Here is an 18,782-nt window from a genome sequence, read left to right as displayed (position 1 = left end):
CATCCAACGCTGTACAATGTTCAGTTTATTTCCTTAGTTGTCCTGCTACATGTCCACCAACTTCATTGTTTCAATTTTCACAATTATATGTGATGAAGATATTTCACTCAAACTCACAAGGTAATATCTGCATGATTGCGTACATGATTTCCTCTACCAATGAACTACTTCTGTCTGCAGTCTACAATCTGGTGACCAGGTGCTGGAGTGGGAGCCAGGAGATGGGCGACTTAGTGTGACGTTTCCACCACGATTAGCTGACCTGGTACGTGAGGTTCGTCAGTTGTCTGCTTTAGGTTTGCCTGTACCTGCCCGTGTACAAGAGGTAGCCTCGACTGCAATGCGCTTCTTTCGCCAGGCTAACCGGCTGCAGCAGGTAAGCACAAGTAAACTTCCTAACATTTATCAGTTTGAATTAAAACTAATTGCTCAACTCGTACATTAATGATGTTGCGTTGTGAACATTCAAAATATAATTTCAGTAATATATTGCTTCTGGTTTGAGATTTATGAGGACCAAATGTTGTAAAAATCAACATGTTTCTTTTCATTCCATTCACCAAAATATCAGATGTGGCCATTAAAACAGACTATTGGTCACAATGTCAAAATCAGGTGGAGTTGGTTTGTTGCTTTCAAAAAAAAAAATGGTTGGTTCTGGTACTTTAAAAAAAATTTTTATCACAAAGGTTTATGTTTCTGTTTTATTTTAAAAATTGGTTTCCAGGTTGTCCGTCCGTCTGTTCGTCCGTCCGGATTTTCGTTTACGCGATAACTCAAGAAGCAAATTGTAGAATTTCATCAAACTTAGTAAAAAGGTAAAGTAAGACGGGGCAATTAAGTGATTTTGGGCCAGATGTGATAAAGGTCAAGGTCAAACTCTGAAATTTTACTGTTTATGCCCTAACTCAAGAAATATTGCACAGAATTTCATCAAACTTGGTACAAAGGTAAAGTAAGACAGGGCAATTAACTGATTAGATTTTGGGCCAGATATGATGAAGGTCAAGGGTCAAATATACTCAAGTGTTCTGCACTCAAGTGTTGTGCGGGAGAGCGGAGGCATACCCGTCGACTGCGCGCAGTCAAATTACTCTAGTTTTATTTAAATTTTGTCTTCTTTGGCAAGTTCAGAGATCTTCACAGTGTGTGGCCATGGACCACCACCCGAAAGGAACAGAACGTTTACAGTTTTTGCCACCGTGAGAAAGGGCTTGCAGTGCCTAACCCAAAGCAGTACCATGTCAGATTCAGCTGGATGAAAACAGGCTTGCATTATGAGCAAGAGAGCACAGAGCATTAAACTCTGTTGTCTGTTGTAAATCGGCACCAACAATGTTGAAAACCTACAGAACAAGCTCAGAGCTGCAACTTGAATCTAATCTAACTGCTCGAGGATGTCTTGCAATGCTATGACTTAGGAGCAAGAAGTCAAAAAATTGCAGCTCACCACTGAGGTTGCACTTCATTTGAAGGAGGAATGATACAGTATTGTACCTGGTATTTACCAACATTTTGTACAAAGTGTTGGTGCCAGTGAAATCCGATTATAAATTAAATAAATGGTTGTTGTTTATTAACCATATGCATATTTCCTTCCTGTCCCAATACTTTTGGTAATATAATGTAGATTGTTCAACAGAACATTCTAGTTATTGATTTATTTTACAACAGTATTTGAAAAAAATTAATATGGTTCACAACTTCCCGACCCCAATATGTATATTTCTCAGAAATGGTGATTTTTTTTTGATTGATTGATAGTTTGGCATCGTTCTGGGCACACTCCACACTCGGGTTTTAAGAACAACTGGCATGACTTGCACATGAATATGGAGCATTGTATAGTCTACCGGAGGTGCTAATGAACAACAAACGTGTGGAAGGAATCTTTGATTTACAAACCCAATAAGGTAACACAAGTCATAATGACCTTAAAAATGTTTTTTTTTTTCTGTGCAGAAGCGAGGCTCATGGAAGAACAAGCAAACTTGGTTTTATATCTATAAGCGGGCAGTAAAACCGAGCTTGCTTTATTGTTTAATGCAAGCCCCCTCTTTTCACCAAGATGGGGCAAAGCAGGAGCAAACTTCGTGCAAACTTGCATGCACAGTTCAGGCTCCGTCCTTCTCAGCATGATGGGGTGGAGCAAATTTCGGGCAAATGCGCATGTGTCATCCAAACTTTGCCCCTCTTTTCGGCATGAAGGCATGTCTGACTACTTTTTTTATTATTATTATTTTAATGCCTCCGCACCAAGGGTGCCGGAGGCATTGTTTCCGGGTTGTCTGTCTGTCCATCCGGATTTTCGTTTACGCGATAACTCAAGCAAATTGTAGAATTTCATCAAACTTGGTAAAAAGGTAAAGCAATACAGGGCAATTAAGTGATTAGATTTTGGGCCAGATGTGATAAAGGTCAAGGTCAAGCTCTGAAATGTTACTGTTTATGCCCTAACTCAAGAAATATTGGACAGAATTTCATCAAACTTGGTACAAAGGTAAAGTTAGACAGGGCAATTAACTGTTTAGATTTTGGGCCAGATATGATAAAGGTCAAGGGTCAAATATGTCAATACTCAAGTGTTTGTGCGGGAGAGCGGAGGCATACCCGTCGACTGCGCGCAGTCGAATTACTCCAGCTGAAGAATAAACCTTTAAGAATCTTCTTCTCCAGAACGGCTCGACATATCGAGGGCAATCTTCACCCAAATGTTCCCCAGCCTTGGGGATACTAGGGTGTTCACCAATAATTGATAGATCACATGGTCTGGCAGCCATATTGGATTGAATGAAAATCTTTAAAAATTGTTTCTCTTGAACTGCTTTATCAATCGATGTGAATCATCACAATTATAATCCAGTAGTCAGCAGGAATATGTCTTAATTTTCAAACTGATCGGACGCATGGTCTGACTGCCAGAATTTTTTTTATTTTTTTAAATCAGGGTTCAGGGATTGAAATTAAACTTGGTACAAGTATGCATAATGATGTAATAATGTGGGTGGAGGCATATCTGGTGACGTTGCAATGTTGAAGAGTGCCGTTCTAGTTTCAACTTAATTTTTTTTTTTTTTCTTCTAGTATTGGTATTAGAGATACATAAGTTTGCTGACCAAGAGTCACATACCCTTTACTGCTGCCATATACAATGTCCATGGAAAGGGCCACTCTATCCCGCTATTGCCACATAGGCCTGCGATTTCTGGTTGTGCAGATTGTTCATATGTTGACAATGCCCATAACAATGCCAGACTATCAATCATAATGAGTGCATTTGTGTCTGATTCAAATGTGGTTATTGGCTATGTCATAGTTGTGCTTATTACTTAATAATTTAAATTATATTATTGTTTCTTAACTCAATTGCAGTTGAACCTTCTATATCCACCTGAACGAAGGCTGGGTAAACAGCTAGTAATTAATTTATACAGCTGTCCCATAAAAAAATTATACAGCTGCAGCTGAAATGTGTGCAACATTTTTGTTTTTAGTCTTATGACTATTACATTGGCATCAATAGGAATGGCAACTCAAAAAGGCGTTGATTATACGCCTTGCTTTTTCCAGGTTGATTGATTGATGAAAAAGTCTCAGCGAAACTAAGAATACAGTGTTCATCGTGGAAGGAATATCAGTAGACTAATTCTGCTGTTTTCATTTTTAAGCACTTTAGAACCAAATTTCCTGGTTATGAAACTCTTTGAGTTGCACTTTTAACGATGCTGGTCTCTTGATCATAGGACTGAAGAAAAGGTTGAAAGCACTTAAAACTCCAACTTATTATGGGACACCCTGTATTTGCCAATAGTACCAGTGTATTTTGTGTTGAGGGAGGTTTTGTTGGGTTTCGACAAGTGGAAACTCATTTTTTTTTCTTCTCTGCGGCCTTGCTGTTCTTAGACTTAACTTGTGCCTTTAACAGGTGGCTAACTACCACAACACCATTGCTCAGCAGATGATTCCTAGCCAACAGCCTATGCTTCTGCAGGCTGCTCTTGCCTTTGAGCAGGTCATCAAGGTCTGTCCATAGGTGCTTGGTGTGAGGTTAAATCTGGTTTGACGAAGTATCTCTCGTTTGACAAGGTTCTATTGACATTAATATGAATCATTGTTATGTGTTGAAAATTGGTGTGTACAGGGTGTGCAGGGGCCTCCTGAAAAAATGCAGGTGAGCTGGAGTGATCCAGACTCTCTTGAGGCATTCATTGAGCAGCTGCAGGCAGCTGCCGCCCGCCTTTCTACAGAAAACCGCCACATGCGGCAGCTACACCTGCGCCTTGCAGAACAGGTCAGCAGGGGTTGAAACAACAGAAGCATTGTAAAACTAATACAAAACTTTGGAGATTCCACACACTGAGTTTATTGAGCTTGCTAACTGGAATAATGACACCTACGTGTAACAATTCCCTATAAAGAGATGTAATTTTTCTTGATAAGTGAATGTTATCTGTATTTGTATGCATTTACAGATTAAAAATAACATGCATACAAACACACAAGATATACATACACATTTATATGGTTATAGACCTCCTAACTTGATGGGGCAGTGAGGTACAGATTGCGTCTCATACAGCCGAAACTGCTTGATCTGTGAGCAGCAATAGCCATATTCACACCAGAACATTGCCTCTGCTTCACTGTCCGCATAAACCAGAAGGTGTGGTTGCAGTAGGACCTAATAATCCAAAGCAGCCATTCCAACCTGATAAATGCAACACAGAATTAAACACCATATGCGCATGTGTACTGCCTTGCCTCTATCCTGGATGGCTTCTACGGAGCATACTTGAGTCGATTTTAATGACCGAGGATTTTAAGGTCACAAGTAAAGGAAAGCGGAGCCACCGACCATGGTGTTTCACTCTTATGAGCTCATCAGGACAACATACCACGTAATTATTTACTTGTGAGTGACCATGCAAACCTAGTTGGATTAATACTGTTTTTGATCTCCTAACTTGATTATTTGAAATTGCATGTGGTACATGATCGAGAGCCTCATTGGTGCGCATTTCCATCAAGCTATCGCTGATAACTTGCCAACAAGTGATAAAACTGGTCCGGTGGCTGTTGAGGGCGTGTATCATTTGGATTCTCATGCATGTACTACTTGTGAAAGTTTGGAGTTGTAGGGGAACTCGGATATAATTTGAAACAGCAATGGGCTAACCATTTGTTGCTGTTCTTGGTTGATTTATGCTGCTGTCTTTGGCTGGAAGAGCATGAAAGGTGTGTGTATACATATACACTGAGCCAAACCATTATGACCACTGACAGGTGAAGTGAATAACATTGATTATCTTGTTACAATGGCACCTGTCAAGGGGTGGGATATATTAGGCAGCAAGGGAACAGTCAGTTCTTGAAGTTGATGTGTTGGATGCAGGAGAAATGGGCAGGAGTAAAGACCTGAGCGACTTTGACAAGGGCCAAATTGTTATGGCCAGACAACTGGGTCAGAGCATCTCTGAAACAGCAGGGCTTGTGGGGTGTTCCCGGTCAGCAGTGGTGAGTACCGACCGACAGTGGTCCGAGGAGGGACAAACCACAAACTGATGACAGGGTGTTGGGCGGCCAAGGCTCATCGATGCGCAAGGGAAACGAAGGCTATCTCGTCTGGTCAGAACTGACAGAAGGTCTACTCTGGCACAAGTCACAATATTTTATTGGTGGTCACGGGAGGAATGTGTCACAATCCACAGTGCATCGCACCCTGCTGCATATGGGGCTGCGTAACTGCAGACCGGTCCAAGTGCCCATGATGACCCCTGTCCACCATCGAAAGCGCCTACAATGGGCACGCGAGCGTCGGAACTGGACCTTGGAGCAGTGGAAGAAGGTCGCCTGGTCTGATGAGTCCCGTTTTCTTTTAGATCACGTGGATGGCCGTGTACGTGTGTGCCGTTTACCTGGGGAAGTGATGGCACCAGGATGCACTGTGGGAAGATGACAAGCTGGTGGAGGGAGTGTCATGCTATGGGTAATGTTCTGCTTGGAAACCCTGGGTCCAGCTATTCATGTGGACGTCAATTTGACACGTGTCACCAACCTTAACATCGTTGCAAACCAGGTACACCCCTTTATGGCAATGGTATTCCCTGATGGCAGTGGCCTCTTTCAGCAGGATATTGTGCCCTGCCTCACTGCACACATTGTTCGGGAATGGTTTGAGGAACATAATTAAGTGTTCACGGTGTTGCCGTGGCCTCCAAATTCTCCAGATCTCAGTCTGATTGAGCATCTGTGGGATGTGCTGGTCCACCAAGTCCGATCCACGGTGGCTCCACCTCGCAACTTACAGGACTTGAAGGATCTGCTGCTAATGTTTTGGTGCCAGATACCACAGGACACCTTCAGGGGTCTTGTAGAGTTCATGCCTCGGCGGGTCGGCGCTGTTTTGATGGCACACGGAGGACCAACAGCATATTAGGCAGGTGGTCATAATGTTTTGGCTCATCAGTGTATATATGTGTGTATATATGTATATCTGTATATATATATATATATATATATATATATATATATATATATATATATATATATATATATATATATATATATATATATATTGTTGCGGATTCGCGCCCGCCGGCGTGCGGACGGCCAAGTAACTCGAATCGCGGCACGTCGCCCACCGGACGGACAATCCAGTCGTGACCCTCTCGGACTAACGCCGGGAACCAGTCACGGATGGACCTTTCGGTCTCACCGCGATCGAGCCAATCGGCCCCCGCGTGGGATAGGGTTGCTCGCCAAATTCGACCTACCTAAGTACCCACACGGAGGGTAGACCGGGCGATCGCACCTCGCCGCAGGTCGACTTCGGACACGGGCCACTTAAGCGACCCGTTCCGTACTATCGGGATAACAGAGCGGTGTTATTCGTCGGCCTCGACGGTTCGATTAATTATCGGGCGTCTTAGCCCACGACCAACCCTTTACGTGAAGCAAGATGGGGATTCAATGAAAGAAATGACGAAGCGAAGCGGGAAAACAGTTCAACAATAAGCACATTTATTTCGCGATGAACGGAAAGCACACATATACAATTCCACCAAAAGCACATGTAAAAGAAGAAGACAAAAAGCAAATGCAACAATGCAGATCTATCCGACTACCGGGCACTCGGCAACACATACAATTTTACTTCACAGACGGCGCCGACAACACATATTCCCAAAGCAAAAGAAAAGAGAACCACCCTCCAGGATGAGGGGGTAGGCGGGCCTGGGGCCGAGACCGTGTCGGGCCTACCCGTCTGATGATGAGACGCGGATCGGCGGTGGTGCCTCAACTCCGCGGGCCTCGCGGACAGTGTCTGGTAGGGGGTGGGAAGGGGGCCCCCTTTGTCGCACTATCTCAGCGCGGGGGGAAACAGGAGGGGGTTGCTGATGCTCGGGGAAAGGAGGATTTCACAAAATCTCGGGTCCCGCGACGAGCGTCTCCACCACGACCTCGGTCGCGCCGCCGGCCTTTCCCTCCGCAGTTCCCCGAATCCGACGCGAGCACCCCCTCGTCCGCCTTCGCCGCCGCCGCCTCTCCACAGCTCCGTCCTCTTCACTCCGACTCCGCGAACTCCTAACTGCGAACTGCTAACTGCGAACTGCGAACTGCTCTCTTCTCCACTTCAAACTCCACTCTCTCCACTTCCAACTCAACTGAACTCGACTGACGAACGCAGTCGTTCTTATAAGCCCCGTGGCTTCGCTCTTTCATCTTTGACCCTCTGCCTCCGACCTTTCACCTCGCTCCCCATTGGCCCGAGGAAAAGTGGGCGTGAATGCTTTTTGATCCATGAATTTGCATATAGCGACCGCCCTCCAACGCCCTGGAGGCGGGGCCAAACCGCCTCTCGCTCACCAATTGGACGGAACAAAAGTGGGCGTGAGTCGTTTTTGATCCGTTTTTCTGCGGTAAGTCCGCGATGCTTTTCAACACGCTGCTCGTTGCGCGCCCTACACGAGTCCAGCATCGGTGCCCACGAGTGGCGCGAGATGATGGTGATGCGATGGTGGCGAGTTGTGACGGTAAAGGTCGTGGCGGTTGTGGTGAAGCGGCGTTGTGGTTGGTGGTTGTTGTGATGGCTGTTGAGATGTGGTTGGTGGTGGTAATAATGGCGGTTGGTCCAAAATAAAGATAGTAAAAGAAAAACGGCTATCCTGAAGAGTCGCAGCCCTCATGAATGACATTTATTCCCTCTAGACAACGGGTTTGGGCCTAACTACACATATACTTACCGAGATATCTCACCTAAGGGACCTGAATGGTGGTTTGCGAATTTGGTCAACCACAACAATATATATATATATATATATATATATATATATATATATATATATATATATATATATATATATATATATATATATATATATACTTCTTCTTTCGGCTGCTCCCGTTCGGGGTCGCCACAGCGGATCATCCGTATGATCCGCATAGTGATTTGGCACATGTTTTTACGCCGGATGCCCTTCCTGACGCACCCCTGGTCGCCTCTTACGACATAGGGATATGGTACACCGATTTTAACCGGGGTAAACACCGGCCCAGTATACTGGTACTCATTTCGCCGACCTCGGAAGGATGACAGGCTGAGTCAACCCCCTGGTGTATTAATTCAGTGGCCCAACGGGGCTTGAACTCAGGACCTTTTGTATCCCAAGCCGCTGCCCTAACCACTGCGCCAACACCAGGTATATATATATATACATGGTATATATATATACACCAGGTATATATATACATACATACATACATATATATATATATATATATATATATATATATATATATATATATATATATATATATATATATATATATATATATATATATATATATATATATACATACATACAGTGGGGAGAACAAGTATTTGATACACTGCCGATTTTGCAGGTTTTCCCACTTACAAAGCACGTAGAGGTCTGTAATTTTTATCATAGGTACACTTCAACTGTGAAAGACGGAATCTAAAACAAAAATCCTGAAAGTCACATTGTATGATTTTTAAATAATTAATTTGCATTTTATTGCATGAAATAAGTATTTGATCACCTCCCAACCAGTAAGAATTCCGGCTCTCACAGACCTGTTGGTTTTGTCTTGAAGAAGCCCTCCCATTCTTCACTCATTACCTGTATTAACTGCACCTGTTTGAACTCGTTATCTGCAATAAAAGACAGCTGTCCACACTCAATCAATCAGATTCCAACCTCTCCACAATGGGCAAGACCAGAGAGCTGTCGAAGGACATCAGGGACGAAATTGTAGACTTGCACAAGGCTGGGATGGGCTACAGGACAATAGGCAAGCAGCTTGGTGAGAAGGCAACAACTGTTGGCGCAATTATTAGAAAATGGAAGAAGTTCAAGATAACAGTCAATCTCTCTCGGTCTGGGGCTCCATGCAAGATCTCACCTCTTGGAGCCTCAATGATCATGAGAAAGGTGAGGGATCAGCCCAGAACGACACGGCAGGACCTGGTCAATGACCTGAAGAGAGCTGGGACCACAGTATCAAAGAAAACCATAAGTAACACACTATGCCGTCATGGATTAAAATCCTGCAGCGCATGCAAGATCCCTCTGCTCAAGCCAGCGCATGTCCATGTCCATCTGAAGTTTGCCAATGACCATCTGGATGATCCAGAGGAGGAATGGGAGAAGGTCATGTGGTCTGATGAGACCAAAATCGAGCTTTTTGGTTAAAACTCCACTCGCCGTGTTTGGAGGAAGAAGAAGGATGAGTACAACCCCAAGAACACCATCCCAACCGTGAAGCATGGAGGTGGAAACATCATTCTTTGTGGATGCTTTTCTGCAAAGGGGACAGGACAACTGCACCGTATTGAGGGGAGGATGGATGGGGCCATGTATCACGAGATCTTGGCCAACAACCTCCTTCCCTCAAAAAGAGCATTGAAGATGGGGCATGGCTGGGTCTTCCAGCATGACAACGACCTGAAACACACAGCCATGGCAACCAAGGAGTGGCTCCGTAAAAGCATCTCAAGGTCCTGGAGTGGCCTAGCCAGTCTCCAGACCTGAACCCAAAAGAAAATCTTTGGACGGAGCTGAAAGTCTGTGTTGCCCAGCGACAGCCCTGAAACCTGAAGGATCTGGAGAAGATCTGTATGGAGGAGTGGACCAAAATCCCTACTGCAGTCTGTGCAAACCTGGTTAAGAACTACAGGAAATGTCTGATCTCTGTAATTGCAAACAAAGGTTTCTGTACCAAATATTAAGTTCTGTTTTTCTGATGTATCAAATACTTATTTCATGCAATAAAATGCAAATTAATTATTTAAAAATCTTACAATGTGATTTTCAGGATTTTTGTTTGTGATTCCGTCTTTCACAGTTGAAGTGTACCTATGATAAAAATTACAGACCTCTACTTGCTTTGAAAGTGGGAAAATCTGCAAAATCGGCAGTGTATCAAATACTTGTTCTCTCCACTATATATACATACATACATACATACATACATATATACACACACGAGCGGGGTATGCTTACACATTGTGTAAGCATATAAACCGTGCTTACCCATTGTCTCGGGTCGCTCACCTGTATCTGATTTTTCATTTATTTTTGTTCATTTATATTTTCACTTACGAATGCTTTCTGACAGTTCTGTGATTTTTTTTTCCCCTGGTGTATCAACTTTGTTGTCCATCGGCACACAGAATTACCGTTCTTCTCCAATTGTTTCGGATCACTCACCTGCATTTTTATTTCATTTTTTTCCTTCATTTATTTATATTTGCATTTACAGATGCTTTCCGACGGTTCTGTGATTTTTTTTTTTTTTTTTTTTTTTGATGGCCATCAGCCCGCAAAATTTCAGCTTTCTATGTCACCGAGAAGGTAGCAATCTTTAATATCAGTCAGTGAATCAGTGAGTCAGTCATTAAGTGGTTTTACATATACGAGGTGTGTTCAAAAAGTATCCAACCTTAATTTTTCGTGCGTAAACAAATGAAGCTAGGTAGGCGTGATTTAGTGCACGTATGTAGGTGATCCTAATTCGCATGCGTGAATATTTTCCCACCTGCAGAAGCTGTCAGTCGCCGACAGACCGCCGATGAGTGAGGAAGTGTAAGTGAGCGCCGTCGGATTTTCGTTTTTGACAAAATTACGGATCACTGTGGTCTCATCACCAGTGATCACTGTGTTGAAGTTGGGATCGCTGTTCACAGTCTCCAGCATGTCCTGTGCGACCTCCAAACGGAGTTGCTTCTGCTCGATTGTTAGCAGCTTTGGCACAAACTTCGCTGAGTTTCTCCTGAAGCCCAAATCCTCAGTCACAATGGAATGAACGGATCCAATGCTGATGCCTGCCTCATCTGAAAGTTCTCTGATCGTGATTAGACGATCCAGCATCAGCAGGGTCCTCACTTGGTCAATGACGATCTCATTTTGGGATGTTGAGGACCTACCAGAACGTGCTTCACTTTCCACTGATGTGCGACCATCTTTGAAGCGGTTGTACCACTCTTTTATATGTGTGGTGCCCATTGCTTCGTTCCTGACGGCCTGTTGAATCTTGCGGATCGTTTCCACTTGGGAATTGCCAAGCTTTACACAAAATTTGATGCAGTAGCGTTCAAGTTTTTCTGCCATTTTGTCAAAAACTAAAATCCGACGGCGCTCACTTACACGTCCTCACTCATCGGCGGTCTGTCAGCGACTGACAGCTTCTGCAGGTGGGAAAAATATTCACGCATACGAATTAGGATCGCCTTCATACGTGCACCAAACCACGCCTCCCTAGCCTCATTTGTGTACGCACGAAAAATTAAGGTTGGATACTTTTTGAACACACTTCGTATATATATATATATATATATATATATATATATATATATATATATATATATATATATATATATATATATATATATATTGTTGTGGTTGAGGAAATTCTCAAACCACCATTCAGGTCCTGTAGGTGAGATATCTCTGTAAGTACATGTGTAGTTAGCCCCAAACCCGTTGTTTAGAGGGAATAAATGTGATTCATTCGGGCTGCGACCCTTTAAGATAGCCGTTTTTCTGTTCTATCTTTATTGTGAGCCAACCACGTCTCAACCGCCATCACACAACAACCACCAACCGCAACGCCGCTTCACAACAACAACAACGCCAACAGCCACGACCTTTACCTTCACAGCACCATCCCGCAAACCTCGCATCACCGCCATTCCAAGCGTCACCGTGGCCAGGGACTGCCACTTTAGACCCTCCACCACCTTCACCTCTCCTCCTTCTGCCGCCATTCCCGCACCGCTTGTGTGCACTGAGCGTCAGGCTGTCCTGGCCTCGTGCGGGACGCGCGCTGAGCCGCGGGTGCAAAAAGCGGCCTTTCCGAGGAAAAGTCGGATCAGGAATGATACACGCCCACTTCCGATCCATCCAATCATTAAGCGCGGGGCGATTTGGCCCCGCCTCCAGGTGCGTCGGAGTAGAATCGATATATGCAAATTCGAGGATCAGGGGAGGTTCACGCCCACTTTTCCTCCGTCCAATGGGCGAGCGTGGCTGCGCCCCCGATCTCATCCTGATCCGGAAATTTGCATATGGGTTCTCCTGCCATACTATAAAGCGCCGAGCGCGGTGCGAATTCAGTCAGTTTTCTGTTTCAGGCTCGGGCGAATTGGAGGGGTGTGGCGGCGGCGGAGTGTGGCAGCAGCAACCAAGACGGGTCTGGAGGAGAGTCGGAGTCTGTTGGGGTTCAGAGCCTGTCGGGGAGCTGCAGAGAGGGGAATCCGGGAACGCGGTCGAGGTCGCAGTGGAGTTGCTCGTCGCGGGACCCAAGCAGGCCGGCTGTCCTCTTTCCCCAGAGCATCAACAATTCCCCCCTGTTTCCCCCGCGCTGAGATAGTGCGAAAAGGGGGCCCCGTTCCCACCCCATTCCAAGCAGTGCCAACCAAACCCGCGGAGGAGCGTGGAGTCGGGGCACCGCCGCGGCATTTGCGGCTCATCACAAGACGGGTAGGCTCCACGCGGTCTCGCGCCCACAGACCACGTCTGCCCCCTTGTATTCGAGGGTGGCCCTTTTCTTTTGATTTTGAGTATATGTGTTGTCGGCGCCGTCTGTAAAGTAAAACTGTGTAAGTGTTGCCGTGTGCTCGCGTAGTCGGTAGTAGATCTGCATTGTGTTTCTTTTGTTGCAATTGCTTTTGGTGCATAATTGTTGTAATTGTATATGTGTGCTATCCGTGTGCCGCGGAATAAATGTGCCTCATGTTGAACTGTTTTTCCCGTTTCGCTTCGTCTTTTCTTCAATTGAATCTCCATCTTACTTCACGTAAAGGGTTGGTAGTGGGCTAAATACGCCCGATAATTAATTAATTAATCGGAACCGTCGAGGTTGACGATAACACCGCTCGGTTATCCCGATAGTACGGAACGGGTCACTTAAGTGGCCCGTGTCCGGGGTCGACCTGTGGCGAGGTGCGATCGCCCGGTCTACCCTCCGTGTGGGTACTTAGGTAGGTCGACTTTGGCGAACAACCCTATCCCACGCGGGGGGCCGATTGGCACGATCGTGGTGAGGCCGGAAGGCCCACCCGTGACTAGTTCCCGGCGTTAGTCCGAGAGGGTCACGACGGAATTGTCCGTCCGGTGGGCGACGTGCCGCGATTTGAGTTGCGTGGCCGCTCGCACGCCAGCGGGCGCGAATTCACATCAATATATATATATATATATATATATATATATATATATATATATATATATATATGTATATGTATATGTATGTTGTTGTTCGTCTTTCGGCTGCTCCCGTTAGGGGTCGCCACAGCGGATCATCCGTTATGATCCGCATACTGATTTGGCATAGGTTTTATGCCAGATGCCCTTCCTGACGCAACCCTGGTCGCCTCTTACGACACAGGGATAAGGATTGGGTTTCGCCATGATTCCGGGCTGTCCTACACTCTCTCATAGCACGGCCCAGTGCAGAGCTCCCATCCTCAAGCGATCCTCCAAATCAGCCTCCGAGTAGCCGGATTACAGGCGCATGCCACTACGCCTGATATATGTATATATATGTATATGTATATATATGTATATATATATACATACATACATACATACATACATACATACATACATACATACATACATACATACATACAGGGTGTCCCAAAAAAATACACAACTTTTCATCTGCAAAGAGGATGGTCATAACATTTTTTTTTTTAAAAAGATATATGGCTGGATCGAAAGCTGAAAGGTTGAAGTTTATTGTACCAATGTCAAAATTGCCACCAAAATTTTGAATTTTGGTACAGAATCGTCGTTTTCTTTTAGACCACATGTTCGACGTAGGCTCCACGTTGTCCGATCACTGCCTGAAAACGCGTTGTCATGTTCTCCATCACTTTGGGAAACTTTCTTGAGGAATGTTCTGGATTTCTCGGTGGATGTTTTCCTTCAGCTGATCAAGAGTCTGAGGCCTAGGGTTTCCATAGATCCTGTCCTTGAGATACCCCCACAAGAAGAAGTCTGGATGAGTAAGGTCAGGTGAATATGGTGGCCACTCAACGTTTTCGTAGAGGGAGATAAAGCGGCCCTCAAAATGTTGGTTGAGAAAACGCCTTGTTTCCCCAACTGCTGGAACCACGAGGTTCTCATCTGGATCAGGTTGTTTCTTCTACGGGCCTGAGTACGTAGCTCAGGCAGATATAATTCCTGAATCATTTCGCGATAGTTCCTCTGGTTTACCGTGCAAGTGCGTCCCTGGTCATCTTCAAAGAAGTATGGACCAATTATCCCATCCCAACCAACCGCCACCCACATGGTGACTTTGAGAACAGATCGAGGGACCAGTTCAGTTGATGCATTACCAGGATTTTCAGTTCCCCAGTACCGAAAGTTTTGCTTATTTACCTCCCCGAACAAGTGAGCATGGCATTCGTCCATCATGTTAAGTTTTTTTTGAGGAAGTCTGCATCTTCCTCCAACTTTCCTGAGAACCAATTTGCAAAGTCTAGTCGTTTGCGTTTCTGTTGATCAGTAAGCACCGTTTCCGTTTGAATTTTGTATGGAAAGGCATGAATGTCTTGGCGAAGGATCCTCTGAACGGTGCTCTTATGAATGTTTGTCTCGGCAGAAAGTCGTCGAATCGATTTTTTTGGACTCTGAACGACCGCCTGTCTCACCATTTCCACATTTTCTTCACTACGACCTGTCCGCTTCCGACCACTGTGACCCTTGTGAAGGTCACAGATGGTTCCCACATTGGTAAACTTTGCGATGGTGCACTTTATTGTCCGAAAGCTTGGTGCATGGCACAAGTGGATACTGAAATGTCTCGAGTAAAGACGTTGCACCTGTATGACACTTTTCGTCTGGTGCCAAAGTTCAACAATTTTAGTCCGTTGTTGTACGGTCAGTCTTGGCATTTTTCTGGTGCTTGCTTGGTATCAAAATAAACTTCAGGGTCTCTGCAACAAGAAATGAAGCATTGGTGACAAAATTACTGCTTTTTTAAGGATCAACTGAAGCATTTTGAAAGTTGTATATTTTTTTGGGACACCATATATATATATATATATATATATATATATATATATATATATATATATATATATATATATATATATATATATATATATATATATATATATATATATATATATATATACACATATATATATATAGTCATGCGCCTCTTAACGACGTTCCGGGCAACGACGGATCGCATATACGACGGATCTTCCCAGCTCTGAAAAAAAAAAAAAAAAATGTCGCTGAAAAATTCCTCTCGACGAGTGATGTAGCCGACGTAGCGCTGCCAGTCGTATAAAAATAGCACGTACAATTATGTACGCTGTACAGTACATAATACCTCATAATGATAATAAACGGCAGTGTGGCCCTGTTATAATGCGATCGTTGAGGTCCATAAAATGTCATCGCGAAAAAAGCAGGGTCGTGCTAAATCGGGATTCAAGGAAATCGGCTTTCAAACTGAACCAATGTTTCCACGTTTACCTTCTCGCAAGTAAATTCCCTTTGAATTGAAGAATTCCGCGAATAAATCGTTGTTGTTGGTCGAAATTAAAACACAAATTTCTTTTTAGTGAAGCTTTTCATGTTGTTAAAACAATCGCACTGTTCCGAAAATATATATCACAATTGACAGGAGCTCGTTTCTTCATTTATAAATTATAACATCGATGCAATGATTACGTATTTATAAAATCCAAACGCTATTTATTCATCTTTCTATAATCGATGCGAGAGGAGATTGTAAGCTGCTGCTCACAATACCGATGGCCATCATGAACAGCACAAAGGTAAAACTAACGTGTCTTCCGTCTCTCTTGGATGCGTGTTACTATTGCCGACAGTATTCAGTACAGTAACATGCTGTACAGGTTTGTATCCGAGGAGCAATAGGCTATACCATATAGCTGAGGTGTGTAGTTTTGTGGAAGTACGATGTTCGAAAACGAAAAAAAAATGACGTCGCTTAACGACGCGTTTCTCGGAACGTAACCCCGTCGTTAAGTGGCGCATGACTATATATATATATATATATATATATATATATATATATATATATAATATATATATATATATATATATAATATATATATATTGTTGCGAATTCGCGCCCGCCGGCGTGCGAACGGCCACGTGACTCGAATCACGGCACGTCGCCCACCGGACGGACAATTCTGTCGTGACCCTCTCGGACTAATGCCGGGAGCTAGTCACGGGTGGGCCTTTTGGCCTCACCACGATCGTGCCAATCGGCCATCCGCATGGGATAGGGTTGTTCGCCAAACTCGACCTACCTAAGTACCCATGCGGAGGGTAGACTGGGCGATCGCACCTCGCCACAGGTCGACTCCGGACACGGGCCGCTTAAGCGATGCGTTCCGTACTATCGGGATAACCGAGCGGTGTTATCGTCGGCCTCGACGGTTCCGATTAATTATCGGGCGTATTAAGCCCACTACCAACCCTTTACGTGAAGCAAGATGGAGATTCAATTAAAGAAAAGACGAAGCGAAACGGGAAAACAGTTCAACATGATGCACATTTATTCCGCGGCACACGGAGAGCACGGATATACAGCCCAACAGAATGCACATATATCAAATGCTACAAAAGAAACAATGACGCAGAGATACTACCGACCACGCGAGTACATGGCAGCACTTAAACAGTTTTACTTCACAGACGGCGCCTACACACATTTACTCAAAAGCAAAAGAAAAGGCCACCCTCAAAGACAAGGGGGCAGACGGGGCCTGTGGGCCAATATTTGTTGCGGACCTGAAGGAGCGGTCAGGTCCGCGAGACCGGGTGGGTCCTACCCGCGTCTTCGTGATGAGCCGCAAATGTGGCGGCGCGGCGGTGCCCCGTCTTCGTGCTCCTTCGCGGGTTTCGTTGGCACCGCTTGGAGTGGGGTGGGAACGGGGCCCCCTTTTCGCACTATCTCAGCGCGGGGGAAAAAGGGGGGGGGAATTGTTGATGCTCTGGGGAAAGAGAAAAGCTGGCTTGCTTGGGTCCCGTGACGAGCAATTCCACCGCGACCTCGTCGGACCCGAGCTCCTCAGACTCTTCCCCCAATTCTCCTCAGCCGACTGCCGAAAACCACCGGGAGGCCCTCGCCTTCCGACTCCACTCCGCTCTTCCAAACCGACTCTGCCCAGATTCGCCTTGCGCTCGGCGCTTTATAGGCCGGCAGGAGAACCCATACGCAAATTTCCGGATCCGGATGAGCTCGGGGGCGGAGTCACGCTCGCCCATTGGACGGAGAAAAAGGGGCGTGAATCTCCCCTGATCCTAGAATTTGCATATCTCGATTCCACACAGACGCGCCTGGAGGCGGGGCCAAACCGCCCCGCACTTGCTGATTGGACGGATCAGAAGTGGGCGTGTAGCATTCCTGATCCGAATTCTCCTCTGAAAGGCCGCATTTTGCACTCGTGGCTCGGCGTGTATCTTGTACGAGCCCAGGACAGCCCGACGCTCGGTGCTCACAGGTGGTGCAGGAATGGCTGCAGAAGGAGTGAGGTGAAGGTGGTGGAGGGTTTATGGTGGTGGTTTATGGCCATGGTGCCGTTTGGAATGGCGGTGATGCGATGTTAGCCTGAGTGAGTTGTGAAGGTAAAGATCGTGGCTGTTGGCGTTGTTGTTGTTGTTGTTGTTGTGTGATGGTTGGAGCGTGGTTGGTTCAAAATAAAGATAGAACAGAAAAACGGCTATCTCAAAGCGTCGCAGCCCGAATGAAACACATTTATTCCCTCTAAACAACGGGTTTGAGGCTAACTACACATGTACTTACAGAGATATCTCACCTACGGGACCTGAATGGTGGTTTGCGAATTTCCACAACTGCAACACTATATATATATATATATATATATATATATATATATATATATATATATATATATATATATATATATATATATATATATATATATATATATATATATATATATATATATATATATATATATGCATAGTCACTCAAGGGGGAGAGCAGACATGAACATGAAGGTGACCCTTAGATCAGTTATTTCATTTGTCGTATAGGTAGTACTTGGTCCCTTCTCAAAGCACTATTTGGGGGCCATGCGTTGGCAGAGCTATGTTTGTCCCATGTAATGTCTTCCCCCCTCCCCTTCTGTTACTTTTAATCTCTATTCCATCACACCATCATTCTGTTCAATCCCTCTGTTACTTTCAATCATACCTCCAATATCCCGTTGTCCCGTTTCCATGGTCAATCAATAATCTCTC

At 44.9% G+C, this 18,782-nt stretch overlaps 1 protein-coding gene across 8 annotated transcripts in view; it reads left to right on the top strand.

Moving 5' to 3' along the window:
- DYNC2H1 (dynein cytoplasmic 2 heavy chain 1) overlaps positions 1-18,782 on the top strand; it is a 326,677-nt gene that overhangs the window by 20,285 nt on the left and 287,610 nt on the right. For all 8 annotated transcript variants that reach the window (XR_015058641.1, XM_085883078.1, XM_085883083.1 and 5 more), the window contains exons 13-15: positions 181-376; positions 3,926-4,021; positions 4,142-4,291. Coding sequence is in view for 7 of the 8 variants with exons in the window: in XM_085883078.1 (XP_085739204.1) it covers positions 181-376; positions 3,926-4,021; positions 4,142-4,291 (442 nt within the window). In the remaining variant the exon portion in view is untranslated. The remainder of the gene's footprint in view (positions 1-180; positions 377-3,925; positions 4,022-4,141; positions 4,292-18,782) is intronic.

The sequence above is a fragment of the Eptatretus burgeri genome, chromosome 5 (genome assembly GCF_056783735.1).
Source record: "Eptatretus burgeri isolate ZD-2024b chromosome 5, Ebu_testis_v1, whole genome shotgun sequence".
Taxonomy (NCBI): Eukaryota; Metazoa; Chordata; class Myxini; order Myxiniformes; family Myxinidae; genus Eptatretus; species Eptatretus burgeri.
Note: the sequence above shows the minus strand (reverse complement) of the source record. Positions and strands in the feature narration are given on the sequence as shown.